The 20,744-nt window shown below is 36.8% G+C and overlaps 1 protein-coding gene and 1 long non-coding RNA gene across 5 annotated transcripts in view; one reads left to right on the forward strand and one right to left on the reverse strand.

The window, feature by feature from the left end:
* Positions 1-39: 39 nt before the first annotated feature.
* On the forward strand, positions 40-8,397 carry LOC138064466 (uncharacterized). 2 transcript variants are annotated; one of them, XR_011137723.1, is made up of 4 exons: positions 40-395; positions 5,644-5,696; positions 6,725-6,783; positions 8,283-8,397. It is a non-coding gene; the product is annotated as an uncharacterized lncRNA (long non-coding RNA). The 2 variants fall into 2 exon arrangements; XR_011137722.1 differs by having other exon boundaries at positions 8,212-8,326.
* Positions 4,244-20,744, reverse strand: part of LOC104140713 (terminal uridylyltransferase 7) — a 34,043-nt gene continuing 17,542 nt past the window's right edge. Inside the window, exons 13-30 of one of the 3 annotated variants that reach the window (XM_068927226.1) lie at positions 19,422-20,560; positions 19,143-19,293; positions 18,357-18,443; positions 17,112-17,212; positions 16,482-16,539; positions 15,645-15,748; positions 14,454-14,543; positions 14,251-14,364; positions 14,064-14,141; positions 13,146-13,323; positions 12,359-12,406; positions 12,152-12,243; positions 11,528-11,643; positions 8,513-8,838; positions 6,592-6,668; positions 6,357-6,420; positions 5,205-5,275; positions 4,244-4,568 (exon numbers count right to left, since the gene is read on the reverse strand). In XM_068927226.1, coding sequence (XP_068783327.1) covers positions 5,208-5,275; positions 6,357-6,420; positions 6,592-6,668; positions 8,513-8,838; positions 11,528-11,643; positions 12,152-12,243; positions 12,359-12,406; positions 13,146-13,323; positions 14,064-14,141; positions 14,251-14,364; positions 14,454-14,543; positions 15,645-15,748; positions 16,482-16,539; positions 17,112-17,212; positions 18,357-18,443; positions 19,143-19,293; positions 19,422-20,560 — 2,891 coding nt within the window. In that variant the 3' untranslated portion in view covers positions 4,244-4,568; positions 5,205-5,207. Of the gene's footprint in view, positions 4,569-5,067; positions 5,276-6,356; positions 6,421-6,591; positions 6,669-8,512; positions 8,874-11,527; positions 11,644-12,151; positions 12,244-12,358; positions 12,407-13,145; positions 13,324-14,063; positions 14,142-14,250; positions 14,365-14,453; positions 14,544-15,644; positions 15,749-16,481; positions 16,540-17,111; positions 17,213-18,356; positions 18,444-19,142; positions 19,294-19,421; positions 20,561-20,744 lie in introns of those variants that run through there. The other 2 variants (XM_068927225.1, XM_068927227.1) reach the window with 2 other exon arrangements.

The raw sequence follows: 20,744 nt of genomic DNA on the forward strand, positions 1-20,744 counted from the left end.
CGCCTCCCTCCCCCCTCCCCGACCCGCCGCGGCGGCAGCGCTGGCGGAGGGCCGCGGCCCGCGTGACGCAGGACACGCTCAGCGCCGCCCGCCATTGCCGCGCCGGCCGTTACGGCCCGCTGCCGGGCGGGGGGAAGGCGGTCGCCTTCTGCTTCAAACGGCGCAGGGCCGTCGCGCGGCGTAGGCGGGCGTGGCAGGCAGGCGCAGGGCTGCGCGCAGAGATAAGCGGGCGGGCGGCGCGGGGGAGGATCCCCCGTCGGCGTTGCGGTAGCAGCGTCAGGCAGTGGTTTCTAACGGTATTCCCGGCCGGCCCGCTACACTGCCGTTAGTAATCCTACAGGACCCTTTCTTGCAGAAGAGCCAGCGTCCGCGGAGGACGCGGACATTTATTACAGGTAACATGCATTTAAAAGCTGCGTAGCATAGAGCCATGCCGTTTTCAGCGTTGGCCCCTGAGGCAAAGCCCACCCACAAAACAGTTACGCTTCAGGCAGACTGCTCAGTAAAATACGTAAAAACAGGAAACTAACCTGTGTGCCAGGTTACAGTTGACAGATCGCACCTGGCTAACGCAGGCGCAGCGTGCGTGCACGTAACATTGCTTTTCCGCTCCGTCTGTTCTCTGCCCCTTCAAAATTTCTCTCCTTTTGCTCCCCTGCTGGATTTAGGCCCGGCCGTGCCTCGCTGACGGCTCTGGGGTCTCAGCCTTCAGGCTCTCTTTCCACGTCTCACATGTGCCTAAGGTGCATGGCAGAGGCATGCTGGTCAGGCCTGAGGGATGCTAAAAGCAGCTGGTACTGCTGCCAGTGCCACAGGGCTGGGCCAGCCCCCTGGGGACGCACCCTGACGACGGCTGGATACCCAGGAGGGACAGCAAGAGCCTTGGCAAAGGACAAGCAGTCCCACGCTTCAGACTGATGGCTATGCTGGCAGGAAAAAAAATGTCCATTTTCCACTTATACTGGCTCCCTTAAACCTGCCAGATAATACTTTAAACCTATACTTAGGTTTGTTACAGGTATTATTAGACCTATTTGCCTTTAAAGCACAAAGTCCTAATGCAAGCGATATGTCCACATCTTATTACTGGATGTTGCTTGGGTACCTGTTGCCTGCTTTGCCAGTTTTAAATAGCTTGATAGCAAAGAGGTTTTTTTTTTTTTTTTAAATACATAATTATGCCATTGCTCTTTATGACTGAGGCATCAAAGTTGTACTTCAAATATAAAATCGTAATAGCAAAATTTTTTTTAAAAGCTGCATTTTCTTTAGCTACATGAAGTATATACAACTGGTATGCATGTTCTCATCTAAAATACCCTGCTTTGGGGGGGGGGGGGTGAAGGGGCTTGTACCTACTATTAGCCTGAAGTTGATGTCAGTAAAAATAATGTAACTAACGCTTTATTCATGCTTCAGTCTACCAGGTAGGTGTAAAGAACTTTACCTTCTTGTATTTACTTAGGATACTTCCAATTATTACTCACTTTTCTGTTGAATGGCTCTCAGCATAAAAATGCTGAACGTGGAATACAAAAATGGCTTCAAAAAAAGTGTTGTTCATCTTTAGTAAATTACTAAATGAGGATAAAGGCAGAAATCAATATTAACACCTAAACAGTTCAAGTGAATAACACAAAAGATTATTGATAGCTTCATCACCACAGGAAAGAATATTTTCTTTCCCATTCTAAGTATCATTTATTGCCCAGAAGTTACTAGCAAAGATTTTTTTTGATGCAGCTTCTGCAGTTTCTATAAAAATTTGATCAGGTTTATAAAACAAATTCTTGTTAAAGACATTTAAGTAAAGTTTTAATAGATGACAAACTTTTTAAAATATATCTGTAAAGCAGCTATCACCAGAAGAATCTGAAGAGCTGGATTTGTGGTCTTTAAAATATGAAAATGGTAACATTTTAAAAGGAAGCAAGAATTAACAAAACCTAGTAGTTACCTAGTTTTCTAAGATTGCTAGGCTAGTTAAACTACATAGTTGACCTTGCTTGGTTTCATCTTAAACAACAATAGCTATTGCTGAAGTACAGTCAAAAGACACCTCAAATCTTATCTTGAAAATATAGCAACAAATTAAAAGCAAGTAGTAAATATTTTAACTGTTAAGTCTTTACCATTATGCAAAAATACTCATTCACATTATTGCAAATGAGAATACAGATACGGTCATCATTTGATGCTTGTTAGTCTCCAGATTAAAAACGAGCGAGTATGACCAAGGAGAAAAGGTAGAAGAAACAGCTATTGCAATGAAAATTTCATATTCCAGAATATCAAGACCCCAGTTTCCTTCTCTTCATGTCTGCTAGTGACTGGAAAGCTTCAAGAGAGAAAGACGGTTAACCGTGCTGCATACCTGAAATATAGAACTTCCTCCTCCTCCCTTTTTTCAGCACTGATAACTACTCATAGAGACTTTGGAAAAAGAGACATGAAGAGCATAGGGAATTGCTGTGAAACAAGACAATAACACCTTTTTTTTTAAAAAAAAAAAAAAAGGCAGCACCAGTGAACAGTACTATTGGCTGACTTACTGTCCAGCTGCATTATTTGAGGGACAGTATAGGGGTAGCATAGGTCTTGCTGCAGCCTCCCAAAGGCTGCTAAAAGGCAGAACAATTGTTCCAGAAAGACCCTTCAAAAGATTAATGCATCGCAGTAAATTGAGTGAAGATGCTGGGATTCTATGGCTAGCCATCTGACTTCCCTAAACGTAACACTTTCCAGAAGGTAACAAAAGGGATGAAATAGTAAGTGAGAAACTTGTAGTTGATTAAAAGAGACATAGTGATGCTGCAGTATTATGAGCATCTCAGGATTTTAACATGAAGGCTAAAGACATGCTAGCTTCTTGGTGGGTATTAAATGTCTGTTTATTACTAACATTTGTCAGAGAGCAATGTTAGGAGCCATCTGACTATATATTCTGCAGAAAGTGTTTGCTTTTTGATCTTCTAAATTATTAATATTTATTACTATTAGTCATAGCTTAATTGTAAACTATTGGAATTAGTTTACTACTACCAGTTTTGATACTGTTCTTTTTCAGGAAACTTTGTTTTAATACCGTGGTGTCTTTTCAGAATTGCTTTAAAATGTGGAAAGTTGCTCCCTTGAAAATATACTCACCTAAAGCAAGCAGGATCTTGGATATCAAGAATGCTATGAAGAACTGACTCACTTTTCTTCTATTTAAATTTTTAATCAGTCCCTCTCCTAAGATTTTACAATGAACTAAGCTTTAATAATCAGTATAGCAGATGAGTACGTCTCATCAGCTGTGTTTAGTCTGTGTTCCAGATCATTCTGTTATAAGTTATCACTGTGTTATTTAAATACTGTTTAGGCGACAAATGCATTTATTAGTTACTAGTTTAAGACTTTAATATATAACTCAAGTGTAAGGGGTTTATTTTAGGACTATGAGATAGTAACAATATAAAACTTGTAGTTGCATTAGGAAGTGGCAGCTTCAAAGTGAGAGGACTGGGAATCTGCAGAATTAGTTTTCATCCAAACGTCAGTTCAGAGATTTCATAGTTGAAAGCTTCAGAGGTAAACCACAAAATAACAGAAATGGAAGACGGTATGTGTAAATCTGATTGTTGTTGTTAAGACGTCTTCCATCTTTACGTGCTATGATGCTGTTATCCCTTACAGGTTTATACAGTTCATTCCCATCAGCAAAAATTGAATACATTTCTGAAGAGAGGGCCAAATAAGCCATTGCATACACAAGGCATGTCAGCATCTGCATCCTTTGGTTATGAATAAAAATTATAAGAAACAACTTATTTTTGAGCGAGAATATTGACTTATTTCTGTATGAAAAAAATGCTACAGAAGAAAACTGAAAATGTTTTCTGTTTGTTGCTGGCTAAGATTTTGCTTGAAAATATGGTGAGCAAAAAATACAAAAGCATTTTTTGGGGAAAGCTGCGCATCTAGAAATTTATAGATGGATGGTTACAGAGGGATGAAATGAAGAATAGGTGTTTGGATCCCAGTTCCCTAAAGCCTCCTTGAAAATTCTAGCTTTTATCTTTACTAGAAGTAGACAGTTAAGAAAAAAAAAATCAGTAAACAGGACATATTTCAAAGAGCAGAGATAGAATTCTAATAAGTTATAATTAATTCTGCATTTAAATCAAGAATACTAGCAACTATGTATAGTGTAAGAAGAAATTTAGAAACTTGTCTGAATTTTGATTTTTTTTTTTTATTTCAAAATCATAAATAACAGTGGTTTCCATTTTACCATGTAAATAATTCTTGCCTGAACAGGATAAGATGGTACATTACCAGCTGTGGCAGGACTTCGAGTAAGGTTCAAGTCGGTAACATTAATTAAGTTATTGGCTGGTAGAAGGATCCTCTTCACATTTTATGAAAATGGAAGTGCGTTTTCCCCAGTTGCCAAATATTTATTTTAATCCTTAAAGCAATTTTATCTGCGTCTTCAAGGCCATGAAAAAAGATTCTTAGCAGCAAACAGGACTGACCTGTCTCTTAGTCATTTTTTCCTGTACACAAGCGCAGCAGCAAATGAACTGTGATAAAATCATCGGGGGAGGGGGGGGAAGGAAGGAAGAAAACTAAATGGCACTGCTTGTCCACAGATATTTTTTTACATAGGTTACTTATGTCCACATTTTCAGTTCTCTACAGAAAAAAAAAGTTTGCAAACACAGCTGTAGCAGTCTACAAACATTTCAAACACTTTTACACAAGGATTCAGTAAACAATCAACATTAATAAATACTATTTCCTCCTTCAAAAATTAATTTTTGAAGAAAATAGATCATTTATTTGGCTTGCACACAATTCTAGTGCATTTTGAAAGGATCAGGTTGAACGATAAAACCTTGACAATGGTCCATTTTTAGTACCTGCCCTTATCTACATGTTTTACTTAGTAAACAAATACAAAACATCATGGCTTTCTATTAAAATGTTCAAACAATCTATTTACGAGCAGGGGTCCATGGTAGGAGATGATATTAAAATCCATAGTTTTTTGGACTAGCAATCTAAAATAAAAATACTCATGTCTCTTTATAAAGTTGAAGATCATTTATGCTGCTGTCCTGTGAATCCAGATGCTTTAGCCAAAGGTAGGGGGATGGCGGGGGGAACATTTTTAAATGAACGAACGGCCTATATTGCAATTTAACAGTGCTTCATACCCCTCATGATTCTTGCTGGGTCCTCTTCTGTGAGGCTTTTCCCTGAGTCATGTATTTATTGGAAAGGCTGCCTAGATTGGGGAGGGAGGGGAAAAAAAAGCATTACACTTAAAGAAAAAAAAAAAAGGACATAAAATAACTGCAACATTCAAACATCAGTCAGGAGAAAAACTGTCAAATTATGTTGAAAGCCAACACAAGTCAACTTTGTATTATGAGTTGCTTATGAACAGCAGGGGATATTAAAATATAAAAATAAATACTATAATTTTTGCAACTAAAACCTAATGACAAATCACTTTGTGTTTAAAGACCCCAACGTTAAGTTTTGAGAAGTTGTGAAAATAGAAAATACCCCCAAAACTGAGAATCTGAGATACTTAATTGCAGTTCAGTTTTCAGAAGTTTGTGAACACTGTTTATTTAACTCCCCCTTCAGGTGCACCAGTGAAATTTATGTGCAGGTTTGCAGAGTTCCATTCAAGACTCAAAGTAATTAAAAAAGCAGGTTTTTTTAAAATGTTCATTGCACCACTAAATGATTTAAGTGTGTAAAATTACTGTAAGCAAGCTGCATTTGCAACCATGCGTTTAACACAATACACACAATACATCTCTGATCTAGACACAGCACAAAGGCCTTTATGTCATGATCAGACTGCTGCTGTCAGTATAATTAACTTTCACACATGCTGGCAGTTCAGACAAAGGATGCGCTTCCATAGTCTCTCCTAAGTTAGCTGATCATGTGGATTTCTAGACGTTTACTCTGAGGAAGCCCCACAAGGAAGCGCTCCACATGTGGTCCCTGAAGAGAAACACAGAACCCCATGTATGCGAAAATACGAAGGAGAAGAGAGAGATGGATAAAAACCAACGCATCCATCTGCAAAATAAATCTATCAGAGTTTGCTAAAGAAAAAATGGCAGAGAGAACTGGCATGCCTTACAAGTTTCACTTCCAAAACAAAATCAAAAAAGCCTGCACACTTTTACAATTTAAAAAAAATTGGCTTCACTTCAGAATTGTCTGCTAACCTATCCGGACTGCTGTGTTCCACATATTGGGCAGAGGTCCCATACGGACTGATGAGCAATGCAGGTTAAAGAGACACACTTTTATATGGAATTTCTGAATTAAGACATACAAACCTGATTGGGGACTCAAAAACACTTTTCCTTTTTGTTTCTTTTTTTCTTCATGTATAACCAATCCCTATAAACGACATGTACACAGTGATGAGTAAAAATTGAATTATGGCATTCCACAAACAAAAGTAAAAGGGTGTTCTTAAAAGCTTATGTAAATGTATTGCTAATTACTTTATATGGGCTTTAGTACACTCAAAGAGAAAAAGATCTAGAAAAAGAGACATTTGATGTTTACCTGATTTAATCTACCAGCGTGTTTGGCAGCACTGGGTAAAGACGGGGATCCACACAACACTTCTGATTTTGAACTACCTGAAAGGGTTGTAATAAAACAGATTTACTGATTTGAAACTCAATTTCTCTCTCAGATACCATTGGATATAAAAATACCACAACATTTAAAATCTGCCTTCATCAGATAGAGAAGGTACGCCATTATTATTTTCATTAATTTTATAATACGGAAGCTTGGCACAATTAGGCAAGATCCATCTCACCTACAACTAAGCATCTAAGTTTGTAACTGACAATAATTTAAGCTCTGTATCTGCCTCTAGAATCAACCAAAGCAGACAGGGACCTTCAGAGAAAGACTGAAGATGATATTGGGATAGTGTGAATTGTCCACAGTCCTACATAAAATGTTTAGCACAGCAAGGAACAAAAATCAGATCCCTTAAGCCCTACTCAGCCAGAGAGAATACTTTGTGCGCAAAGCTAGACAGGAGAGGAAAAAAAAAAAAACCCACCCCACAGTAAGACTCCTCTTCCTCAAATTCAGACTTTCCCAAAATATAAATAATAGACAAAAACTCCTGCTCCAGAATTAATGATTTTTGGACACATGCACAGTCTCAGTACTACTCCCGTAGACTGAATGATATAAAATACAGCAGTGTCAGTGGCTCTAGAACAGTCAGACATATTTCCTTTCATCTTAGTAAACTGGTATCTTAGGAAATGGAATGTTTACAAGAAATGCTCACAGAGACTGGGTCAAAAATATAGAAATTCAGAAATTCTATAAATTTAGACTTGACTTACATTTTCGAAAGGTCAGCAACTAAATGCAATGTAGCTTGATTTTTTTAACCTTTTTTCCATCCAATACTTTTGGTGGTTTGATCAAATTGTAAATACTTGTGAGTATCTTGAACATTCTCAATATATTTGTACCATTTTCCTGCCACTTCCAGTATCTAGTTATAGCATACTCTTACGCCTTCTTACACTGCATATATTTGATATATAAGGAGAGTCTGTTTATCTAACCAGGACGGCATATTTTTGCTGGTAGAGAAGAGCTGCTCTAAAATTATGTTTATGCAAAGGATTCCTATTATTACCTGGCCTCCTAATTTATGTGTTTCTAGGTGTACCTAAAGAAAAACTGTAATACTATGTTCATTTGGAAGGCACCATTCACCATCTTATGAAGTCTCATTTTTCTCTTAGAGTGATCTTCACTTACAAGGCAGATGATAGTAGAGCTTTCTTACCTGAGGGACAACTTAGCTACTGTTTAGTAGTTCACTGTGGCTTACAAGTCTCTCGGTCAGGATCTGTGTTTGGGGACATTTTTGTAGGTTTTGAATTTAAGTAAAAGTCGAAGGTGCGGTCAGAGAAAAAATAAGACAGATTGCTGTGGAGAGTATTCCTCTGACAGCTAAGTTGCGTGGAATGTTTTTTATTCTATTTCATTCGCAATATTCTATTAGAGCAATTATACACTGTTAAAATTACTTGAGTATTTACGAGAGAAGTCCGTTTCAGGTGATAGGAAGAGCTACCGGCTAGCTTTTATTCCCGTGTACTTATGATCTACTGAAATGAAATTTGTAATTTGAAATGTTAGCAAACTATTATATGGTGAAGGCGATGGAAGCACTTTCAACCTATTTGAAACTGATACCCTTTCTATACAAGCATCTTAACCTGCTACCAGAAACCATGCCATATCTCTCAGGCTACAGCACTGTTCCGAAAAGTAGATGAGGATGAAGGGAAAACTGACCAGGTATGACTACGTTTTAAAATAAGTAACTTTGGATGACATGGCATAAAGGCAAAAACCTTATCCTTACTAGTCAACCCTATTAAATAAATTCAAAAAAAAAGTAAATTGTTTAAATTGCTCAATTATATCGGTTTCATACCTGTAGCTCCTTTATACTGTGGGCATTCTTTTTTAATGTGACCTTCTCTTCCACAGATAAAGCAACGTTTTTCTCTCAAGTCTCTGTCTTCCAGGCGCTTCCATTTCTCTGCTGATTGCCTTGGAGTCTTGTCTCTTCCAGTTTCTACTACTCCCCTTGCTAGTTTGCTCTTCTGAGGTGTACATTGCAGCAGCTTTCCCTCCTTGATTGAGCTCTCTCTCTCTGTTGTTTTATTCTGAATTTCTTTGTCCTCTTTGCTTCTTTTCTCTTTGTTTTCTGCGTGCCTTTGGCTTTTGATATCTTCATAATCATGTCGCCGCCTCAGTCTGCAGGAGAAGAAAAGGCAGCAGGGTTCATAGGCCTTACATCCATACGTGGAGGAAAAAAAGAAAAAAAGGTTGCATACAAGTGACATAATCCTCATGTATTTCTTCAGTGGGTTAAATAAACTGAATTAATGCATCCCTTCCTTTACTACAGCACTGTTTGGTAGAAGAGTGAATGTAATGTATCCTTAATGTAATTTTATAAATAGATTACAATGTAGCACTAAAATCTAATAATTACACTCAAGAAATATAAACAGATCTAGATGCTGGAGTAGCAAGAGACAAGCAGAAGAGAAGAAACACCAAGCAAAATGCTAACAAGCTATAAAAATGGGACTGTAGTTCATTTCTGTTTTGTACAGTTCCATCAGAAATCTTGATTCCTTCTACTAGTCTGAAACTTTGTATATTCACAGTATTTCTAAAAATCTTTCCTACTGGGAGAAGCTTATAACAGTCCACGTGTCTTAAAGATCCAGCAATGTGAACCCAGGTATTACTGCTGGACCAGTTTATTCCACCTCTTCATCCATTATCTGGAGAAGGAGACATCAGTGAAACCTCCAAGTTGAGGCTCTTTCAGTCAGTCACACACAGCACTATTGGCTAGCAACCTGAAAATAACCTCCAAAAAATGAGTGAATGAGTAAAAAGGTGGCAGACGAACTTCAGCGTAGATAAATGTAAAGTAATACATCCAGGGAAAAATAACCTAAACCATGGAAGCTGACAGTTAGAAATAAGGAAGGAGATCTTGAAATAATTTTAGAGAAATCTCAAAAATAAACAGATCAAACAGTAGCAGCTGAAAAAGTTAACAGGATATTGGTATCATCAGATAAAGTACTCGGAACAAAACAGAAAATATTTTGTTGCTCTATAAAAAACATGGTGTGCCTATACGTGAATATTGCATGTTGGTCTGGTTTCCATAATTTAAGAAGGAAGTAGCAGAGTTAGAGAAGGTACAGAGAAAAGCAGCTAAAACAATTAGGGAGCAATTGCCTTAGGAGGAGGTACTGAAAGACTCTTCACCTCACAGAAGGTGGTGGAAGGCGGGGGGGGACACAAGCATGGCTTACAAACTCACCAATGCAGAATTATTATTAATTGGATCCCACAACACTCTACCTATGGAACGCTCGATGAAGCTAAAGTGAATTTGGTTTAAAACAGATAAAGTACTGCTTTAAGCAGCAGTTAATGTACTTCTGGACCTGAATGCCATAGAAGATTGGTAAGGAAGGCAAGAGAAGCAGGTTCAAAAAAAAGATTAAATAAAATCAGGCACAACTCTGGCCCACAAGACCAGGGCAGGTAGGTGCTCATACAGCTACTGTGGATGCTGGGGGAATACAAGAGAAGAGACTGCAGAAAACAACCAATTAGCATGTCCTCCATAAATAGCATCTCCTATTGCGAGTGCTGGACAGAGGACTCAGCTAGATGGACCAGTGGTCTGACCCCAGAAGACATTTATGTTAGAAGCAAAATCCTATTCCCTTGTACTCTACTGTTGCCTAGAGCATAGCTGCATATGAAATGCACAGGGGTTTCACTCCAGAATGCAGTATTAAGTGTATTTAAAAGAGCAATTTAGACCGAGTGCATTTTCAGAACACCTTCAGAATTCTTTATTTTCAAACCATCATCAATTACTATACTTAAATTTGCTGAAGTTTAAAAGATTACTAAGGTAATGATCTCAGCAACATTAATTCAATTCCCTACAGTGCATCAAAAAGGCAACTTCAATCTTTCTATGCCAGCTTTTTAGCTGCTTAAGTTCAGGTGTTTTAATTACAATTTAAGATTTGTTTACAGACTGTAAACAAAGGTTAGATTTTCCATTCACCTTACAAATGAGCACAAAGGCTTCCATGATTTCCTCCTCTTAAGGTTTTTATTTGCTGGTTTGCACTGTCTTATAAACATGAAGTCTTTAAAGTGCTTCAAGTGTCTTTACTAGAAAAAAATCACTGGATCAGTTTTAAGTTTAGAACGTTTGCCATGTAAAGAGCAGGAATACCAGTTTAGCATTCATTTGCTACTGGAAGGTATTTACTGAATTTTGAATATTTGGTGACTGAGGATGAGAAGGCCTTGCTCTTGGCTATAGATACCGACACTGTTCCGATCTAAATGTGCTTGAAAAAAGTCATGCTGTCATGCCATAATTTTGCTTTTGGGCATGAATGGCATGATTCTGTGAATAGGACAAAAATTCATCTCTTGTTGGGAGCACCAGGGTTCTAGAAACAGCAGCTATTAAAGGAAAACATGTAGAAAGCTTTCATGAGTGCTGTTCGCAACACACAGCTATTCAGCTTTGCATTTAGATTCTCTTCAGTTACTGCTTTCCTACGTAAAGCCCAGAATCAGCATCTACCTCCTTAAGCTAAGTAGAGAGGATACCGGGTAAGTGTGTATGGTAGTCTTCTATGAAAAAGGTTCTGTTAAACACTAGAGAAGATGCTGGCAAGAAGTTAAGCGGCAATTCAACACTGACTAACAAGTTATGAACAGCCCCTTTTGCCCCCACTGCCAAAGCTGATACTGATACATATTCTTCTTAACAGTAAAGAAATCATTTGCAGTATCTACAATTTTTGCTTTAACATTACTATCCAAATATTTCTTTCAAACAAAGCTAAGGAAATGTTCCACACAGACCCCAAATACTCACTTTCTTCTCATTGGACAATCTTTCATGAAATGGCCAATTTTACCACAAATTCTGCAGCACCTATCATTCGGTGCCAATTCTCCTTCTGTCAGTACCTCTGGATCAAAGAAATACTCCTGAAAAAGAAATCATGCATTCAAAAAAACAAGTCCACGCACTTGGGAATCTAAGACAGATAAACGAGAGTTAAAATACACTTGAGTTATGGAAAAGAATAAACCTATGTGTGAAGCTGAGCTCCTGAAAGACCAGATGAGATAAATGGCCACCTCCACCTCTTCTCCACAGTTAGCTTATGGACCATCAGGTCTGCAAGCTGTTTAACTGCAGTTTTAAAAAAATGGTAAGCTGTTTTGATAGGGACTACAATTTATGTTAAGCCTGTACCATGAAGCCCTGACTTGACTAGTATGCTGCATGTTACCACTTTTCATGTGCAAACAAAACAAAAATAATATTCAGTAATAACTCTCATAGTGAAGATTTGTTAGAGTACTATTTAAATTTAAAAGAGCATAAAGAGAGTGCCCCCATACTCCCACAAGTGATACTTCATGTACCGTAAGAGCACGCCCATATACACACTGCCCTTTTAAAACTGTCATATCCTTTAAAGCAAGTTACCATTTTTGATGGATATTCTTTAGGAAATATTTTTATAGGGGTACCAAATACCCTCCTCCCATTGATAAAAGCCTTCATTATAAAGTTTGTCACTGAAAAGAAGAAAAAAAAGAGACAAAAAATCATCCAAATATGAAACAAACCATCAAAACAGGATCTAAGATAAGATCATCACTTTATGCCCAAATTTTTCAATAGAAAACTTACTTTTTCGTGATAATCCAGCTCCAAGATTGTGGTTCAGATCAAAGGGATCTGTATAAGACACATTACAGGGCAAAATCAGCATTGTATAGATGCATGACAACTCAAGGCAGCTAATCCTAATGCAGAATTAATACACAAATATAAGTCTTCACAAATTTACTGAACGCAAATTCACTACAAGGACAAGACATCACAGCAGTTCACCTCTGAACTGACTGAAATATTATAAAAGACTAAGTTTTGTTAGGGGGGCAGGAGAGCAGAAATTCGTTCTGTGAAAATCAGATGGGCTAGCAAATCGTGGCCTAAGGAACTTTTCTAAAATGTGCCAGTGTATTTTCTTCATACCGTGGTATTACTTAACAGTGTAACGCATACATATGGTACAATCAGTCATATAAATATGGAGTCAACTAAATATAAGTTAGTGTAAAACCTCAATTGCGTTATAGCTAACTTCCCTCAATTGCGTTATAGCTAACTTCCCTCAATTGCGTTATAGCTAACTTCTTCTCCAAAGCATTTGGTTAAATTCATTTTAAAGTAAGTTACTGGCATTATGCAAAGTATGAAGTTTACTTTGCAGCTTCTTTTCAGATGGAAAAAAAATTGAAGAATTTCTAGCAGTACTGAAATTCAATGGGAATTTTGCCTAGATTTCAAAACATGCACAAATAGCAGTTTCTAATCTAGCAACAGAGAAACAAAAAAAACTCTGTGGAAGGACCACATTTTCCTGTGGGCGTTACAGGAATTCTGCATACTTATGTGCTTTATGTGCTTTTACCTTCAATTACAATGTATTTGGACGTCCACTGCTTTTTGAAAGTTGTGAGCAGATTTCTTCTCCTAATGCATATGACGTGCTCTTTAAAATCAAATTCCTCTGTGTAGAAACGGAGAAGTCCCAGCCACAGCTGCCCAACAGATTCAGTGTTTTTGCCACATTCTGGCCAAACAACAGACTAAAAATGATAGAAGTATTTATTTTTCCAGTACTTACATTGTTTGAATTTCAAATAATGAAAATAATCATACTCAAGGTAAATTTTATGTTATAAAGAAACACGATTGAGTTACTCTGCAATACCTCCCTTTTCTTCATAATTAGTATTAATAAACCAGTTTGGACTTTAAAATGGCCAATATTTTTTAAGCATTGAGATTAGCAACAAAAAAGTAATAATAACTCTTCTAACATTTAGTTTTGCCTGTTATCCAAAACTGTATTAATTCTCTTGCAGTCTATTTCATCATATAATACAAAATTATTGAAGTGGATTAAACAAACGGTGACTAGATATGCAGCTGATATTTGTAGGCGATATCTCCACCCAGTAGAGTGACATACACAGCAATTAATTCTCATTAACACCTTCTATCAAATCTGTTTATTCAGATTTTGCAGATTTGTTCATACTTAGTTAAATACAATCAGTTATGTTCTGAAAACTTCACAGCATGGGACCGGGATGTTCAAAGCAATAGCCACTCCACTTCCTTTTCTTTGTCTAGTATTTATGTGTATTACTAATATGGTTTTCTTCTTTGTCACTCATACAAAACTTACGATCAAGTCATTTTTTAGAAACCGGATTCTATATTCAACCACTATGTTTGAGGACATTGTTCCTTAAAATGAATTCTTTTTCATTTGCTAAACTACAGATAACATCATTTCAAATTCATTTGCTGATATACTCACCAACTCTTCTATCTTGTCAAAGAAATAAACGTTCCAGCCATCAACTAAAATTTCAGGCTTCTTTGGTTCTTTGTAGATCTAAAAACATAATATTAAGTCATTAGAAAAGCTGTTCAGACTCAGCTCTTTGACATTCTTCTGGTCAATGCTGTGCACTGATACTCATTTATTCCTTGAGATACTGTACCTCTTGAAGAACAGGGATAACAGGTGGATTTCTCTGTTGAAGAAAATAAAGCACCATAAGAGTATATGCATAAGAAGAAAGGCTACCTCGAGATGCATCTCCAATGTCACACATCTAGAAAGAGAAACATGAATTATAGTTTTCATAGTTATCATTTCTTGCTGTAGGTGCTACTGCTTCTAGACTATGTTAAGTATACTGACCTTTGTAAAGACTTTCATTGTGTAGCATAGATATTTTACTCTAGGATCAATGGCTGCATATGATGACAAGAGTCTTGTGTTATGCAAGGCCTATAAAAATAAGAAAGTCATACACAAAAAAACACATGCCCTGCAGAAAAGAGGTAATAAGCTAAAGCCTCTCAAAACATGAAAAACATTTTTAGTCAAGATAAGCAAAGTCAAGGAATGATTCAGAGTACTGTACTGTAGTTGGAGAGTTCACATGTATACATGCATACTTTTTCCATTCCATTTTATTTAAGTCATAATTAATTTGTGGACAAAAACACTAGAGTTGTGTGCTCAACAAAAGCAAACGTGAAGCCCTATTGCTGAGAAAAGAAGCATTCAACAATGAGGTTATCACCTGCTAAAGAGCTGATAAACATCTTTAATCTGCTCACAAGTGGTACAAAGCAGCATTCACAGAACAGTACATCAGAAAGGGAAGCATTAATCTATTACTGTGTTTTCAAAATATTTGGTAAAGGTAAGTTCTTTAACTAAAAGATTTTCAGCCCAGAGATGTGACAGCTATCAGCTGACCCATATGGATGCATAGCTTCAAGAACAGACTTTCAGACTTACTGAGTAGCTGAAGTATCCTCCTCAAGACTCCCCTTGGGCTGATACAGAAACTTCAGAAAGTTTAATGCTTGTCTCTAAAACTTACTTCCCTTTGATGTTTCAAGCAACTGGCTTTTGAAGTTCATAGACATTGAAAAAAAAAAACAAAACTTGTTTTTAAAATATTTCGCCGAGGATTAGTGGTCTTTTGTAGATTGTAATGTGTGTCCCAGTTCAGGCAAGCTGGTTTCAAAACCACTGTCCCAGGTCTCAAAGTGTAAGTAACAGCCACGACTGGGTGTGGGGGGGAAAGACTGAAGTTATGTTACTTTCTCTTTCTGAGTTACAGAAAGACTCAGACACCTAAAAGATTAGCACTTACTCTTACTGAAGAAGAGATATATTGTCTTAGAGAAGTGACAACTCTGAAGTCTCAACTGTGTAACTGACTCCACTTGTAGTCAAATAAAAAACTGATACTCAAAAATCTAAAATTGAGATAGGTAATCGGTAAGTTATTACTGACCCTCAGCAAAATCAGCATTTCATCCTCACCCAGAAGCCCAGCTTTTTCCTATTCTTGGAAACAGGAGATAACCTTACCAGAGTGTTATATAAACTGATGTCTACTTCAAGACCACTTCTGACATGGAAGAATTTGACAATCGGGACTTTAGCTGTTGTTATGGGCAAGACATTCCTTAGACCTAGAATGAAACGTTTAAATATTGAATGACAACATAAAGTCATAGCAGTATCAAATGTTCTACACACAACCCAAAACTGCAGCAGAAGTGTTACAAAATAAAATCTTAGGTGATACCAAATCTTAGGTGATATTTCAGGGTTTTTTTTTAAATATCTGTTTTAGGCATTTGTCAAATACCATAAATCTACAAACCACTATTCACACCTATACACACATACATACACGCAAATGAATTGAAGACTTGTCTAAATTTCACAGTAAAATAAACTTGAGATCATTGATAATTCACTGCAAATATCTTAAATTTGTGAGATACACCAGAACCCTGTACAAACCATATTTTCTTGTAAATAAAATAGAATGTGTCTACAGCAAGCTTCTGTTGGCCTGCCTTTCAGTATTAACTTTTTGCGCACAGAACATACAAATACAATATAGCTAACTAACCTGAAGCCCCAAACTTTAACTTAAGGCTTCTTTTCACACATACAAGTTATGAATACCTATCTGTCCAATTTAAATCTAGTCCTACAACATTATAACCTAAAACACCTCCATATGTAAACAAAAATAAATCCAAAACGTTCACAACATATACTCTCATTCTTACTAATATCAAGCTCTTTAATGTAGTTTTCTCTTAACAATTAACATGTACAATGCCCCAGAAGCTTCTCACTGTATCAAAGTCACATAAATGAAGCCATTTATTTTCATTTTCAAGAAAGTACCTGAATGTTTCTTGAGAACTTTTGCTAAGTCTTCAATGATTCTGATGCAATCAAGGCTCTAAGACATTAAGAAAAAAAATCAATACCAAAGTTGCATCTGCTAGAACAGGTCTACACAATCTATTTCAGGGAAACCTTTTATTGCCTGTCATTAAGTTTAAAGTTATATAACTCAAGGTTTCAAATTGTACAGAATGATGTGAATACCAGAAAACGTTTCAAAACGGCACTTCTTGCAAAACCAAAACTAGGCAGGGTCTTAACACAGGCTTTTTAAAGTTAATTTATATTAGCCATGGTCCTTTCCCACTATCTTCCATTTTTAGTTCTTTCTGTTACAAAGCTGTAACACTGAAACAAATCCACCCTACTTATTTGCAAAGTTAATATGAGAAAAACATGCAGAATACAGAAGAAAACTCAGTACTGAGAGTAAAAATTTTTCAAGGCATATATGGAACAACAGCAAAAAATTCCCAGGATATTATCCACATTACCTGCTTTTGAGGCACCTATTTGCATTTTCCTCTAATCTGAGGCACTTTTACAAAAAGTAAATTTGTTTCAATATATACACAATTAAATTACCTAGCCATAAAAGTTTTGCATTTGTTAAAAAAAATCTTCTACCTCAGCAGTTTCCAGTCCATCAATTGTCATACAGATATCAAGGTCACTTTGTTTGAAGCCAAAACCATTTTTGGAGGAGCCAAACAAATTCAGCTTGGTTCCTGTAAGAGATGTGGCAGATTATAACAACATATCGATGGAGAATCTCAAATATTATACAGCTTCAAACCATAGCCTGTATTTTAACGCAGGCCTGAACACATTACTATTTTTATGTGGTACTTTGAATCTTACTTTCTCACCGATCTTTCTGATTAGGAAAGAATCCCCTACTTTATTACTGCAAATGAATCTTTTACAGATCCAGAAACATATTTGGTGGTCAAATAATTAAATCATCAGCATGCAAGCTAAAATCTGGATAAAATACAGAAGATTGCTCTGCTCTGCTCCTTATCTTCAGGATAAGGAACAGATCTGTCCACCTAACAGGCTCCAGGCAAAAATTCTTTTGCAAATTTTTAAAAACTGAAGTCCAAATGCTACCGATAAGAATTCCAGAAATAAAAAAAAAAAAGTGTCAAACAACTAGGCTTTGCAGACAGGTTTAATGTTGTGCCTACAGCTTTAAAGATTCCAAGAACAATAAGCTGTGGTAAGGACACAAACTCTCCTGGCCTTGTAAATAATACTTCTAGACTTTCAAATTTTCTCTGTCACAGTAAAGATGAGAACAAAGAGGAGTGCAGAAATTAAGGGAAACATGTGTGTGAACTAAAACATTGTTTCTTCATCTTGGAGTCAGGACTCCTAAGGAGGTTCTTAAGGACTACAGAAAACTTGTCATTTATAAGAACAGATACAACAACAAGAAATTTGCTTAATGCATGAGGTTAAAATTAGTTAGAGAACTGTTCCTCTACTACTTTGATTGTTGTTTTCTTAACTTACCATTGTTTCTTCCTTCTTATGTGTTACTATTTCTGACTAAGACAAAGAAACTTAAAACAATTTTTTTTTTTTTTAAACACAACTGGTGTTATTTTGGAGCCTTTGTTTTTTAAAGAAAGAGAATTCATGTCAACAGGGAGGGAGCCTAGGACATGATATACATGGATAAAGATATTAAGTTGTATGAGTTTTATGGTTATTGTAACGGAAGATAACACAAGCTAATGTAATGTCATATACTAATTTTGAGAAACAACGCCATTTAAATAATCAAATACTAAAACTGTTTATTCTGCTGGCATGCTAACATACTTGGAAGACACTTGAAGTATTATACCAGAACTACATGATTACCTGGGAAGTCCTGTCTAATGAAGTTTTCTAAATTTTGTCGTATATGTTCCCGAGCCTGATCCTCTACAATATTTGGAGCAAAATCCTCTTAAAAAAGTAAAAAAAAAAAAATTAGGCAAAGCGATTTGTACGACCAGTCAACGTCAAAGATTCAAATTGAAAAGTGGGAGGGCAGAAGGCAAGGAGCAGGGAGAAAAGCAAGAGAAGATTCACATGTGAAGGAAAAAGCACGGATGAAGTAGAAGAGAAATACCTGTTCAAAGAAAAACATTAATTAGACAAATAATGAATTTTGTCTGGTCAGAAATGGCGAGAGAGAAAGGAGGAAAGTTGGGTCACTCTGGAAAGAACAAAAGTGGAAAAGTGTTATAAAACAGTATTCTTGCTCTGACTTTTCTAGAACCTTGGCATCTTTGTTTACTAGACACCACAACCAGAGGAATATTAATGAAATTCAAAGTAGAGACAAATGCAAAAGCATTAGTCAAAAAAGCACCCAAATTAAATTCTTAGATTTATATCAAGATGCCCAAGTGAGTTATAAGACAGCAAGAACGTTTCAGTATGCAGAAGATAATAAACCTAAACATGTTTTATTCCTCTAGATTAAAACTGTTGAGTAGTTCTATAAGAGCCCTTACAAATCTAAAATTGTATCTAATGGAGTTGGATGCTGCGTGGCAGATAAATTGGTCCCCTTTATAACACCATTAATCAGTGGTTATTTCATTATTTTTTGCAATGCTTTTCTTCCCCCCAGCAATATTCAAAGGAAAAAAAACTTACGGTAACACTGGACACAAACTTGATCTAAAATAAATGAAAATTTAGGTGTCAGCGCTGGCAGTGGGTCTAGCTCAATTTTCTTGAAGTCTTCCGGACAATCCCTCTTCAAGTGACCTTCCCGTTTGCACAAGCTACATACTACTGTAGGAGACTGCATGAACACAAAGCAATATTGGTTTTAAAAAAATATACAATCTTTTAATGAAATTGAACAATGCTTTCATATAATTGATAATAAAACATAAGCAATATGTTGATCTTCTGATAACACTCACTTACCTTGCCCTTTGTAAAAGCTGGTTTACTGAACTCATAAGCAAGTTCAGAGTCTAAACACTGTTCTGTAGCTGCGTTCTCTTCAAAAGCGCTTCTTCTCTCAGTAAGATCCTCTTGACCCAAATTGATCCTCAGAGTTCCATCCACATTTTCTTTGAGATGTCTGTCTTCATATTTAATAGGGATGGACAAATCTTCCTCTTCCTCAGATAGTGCATACTCATCTCCAGATCCAGTGTACCTGTTATCTAGTTCACCTTCAGCTCTTCTGATATCACCACTCTTTGTGCAGTTTAGAAGACTTAGTTCTTCTTCTTCATCATCCTCACCATCTGAGTTAATCATCTCAGATATCTGATTCTGTGTTGAAGGTATGAATTTGTTTGGGGATTCATCCAGTTCATCAGTACCTTCAGTGCTCTCCTCGTCAAGATCAGCATTATCATTCATTATACCACTGCACTCTAAGCCAAACTCATCACTCTCTGTAAATGCAGTGTTTTGAAAACCTTCCACGTCTGAAGTACCGCACACTTCTATATCATGCTCATGTAGTGTAACAGGGAGATCTCCACTTTCACTGTCTTCATCTATTCCCTGATCAGTAGGCATGAAGTTATTATTCCATCTTCTTTCTTGTTCGTTTTCTTCCTCATCATCTTCCTCTTCATTTCCACTCTCTGTATCTTCACAACTTGGTTTAAAATCTTCATTATCTCCGGAAATCATTTCTTCAATAACACAGTCTGAATCTTCATGGGCAATTCCCAAATGACTTAGACCATCAGCCAGTTCTTCTTCTGTCAAGCTTTCTGAGCCGTCACATAGTTTTGAAGGATCAATTCTATGTACTTGAGGGATACCAGTACTCTCAATTATGCAGTCTTCTACTGTTGTTCTGTTTGTTTTGCCATCCAAGCTTTGCAATTCAGGATTTTCATGATTTATAGCATCTTCTTCAAGGTCCAGCATTTGGGATTTGTCCTCACTCGCATGTAGAGGGCTTTTTTGGCTGAACTTTGTGGGTTTTTTGTGAGGCAAAGCAAAATACTTGTATGTTGCTCTCAGGCAATGAAGAATGTACTCGTACACTATCTGGCTGTTCAGAGTTCTTGCCACGTTCCTTTTGACTGAATATGGGTCTAGTAGAAAGAAGAAGTGAGCCAGCAGTGCAGGAGTTAACTTTTCTTTCTTTCTTTTTTTTTTTTTCTAAAGTATATACTTACATCCTTAAAATATTTAAATTTAGTACCATCAGTTACATTAAGACATTATGTTAAGGATATAAAATCTAAGAATTGCAAGGAAGAAGTTTTTTTAAAATCT

The sequence above is a fragment of the Struthio camelus genome, chromosome Z, assembly GCF_040807025.1.
Source record: "Struthio camelus isolate bStrCam1 chromosome Z, bStrCam1.hap1, whole genome shotgun sequence".
Taxonomy (NCBI): domain Eukaryota; kingdom Metazoa; phylum Chordata; class Aves; order Struthioniformes; family Struthionidae; genus Struthio; species Struthio camelus.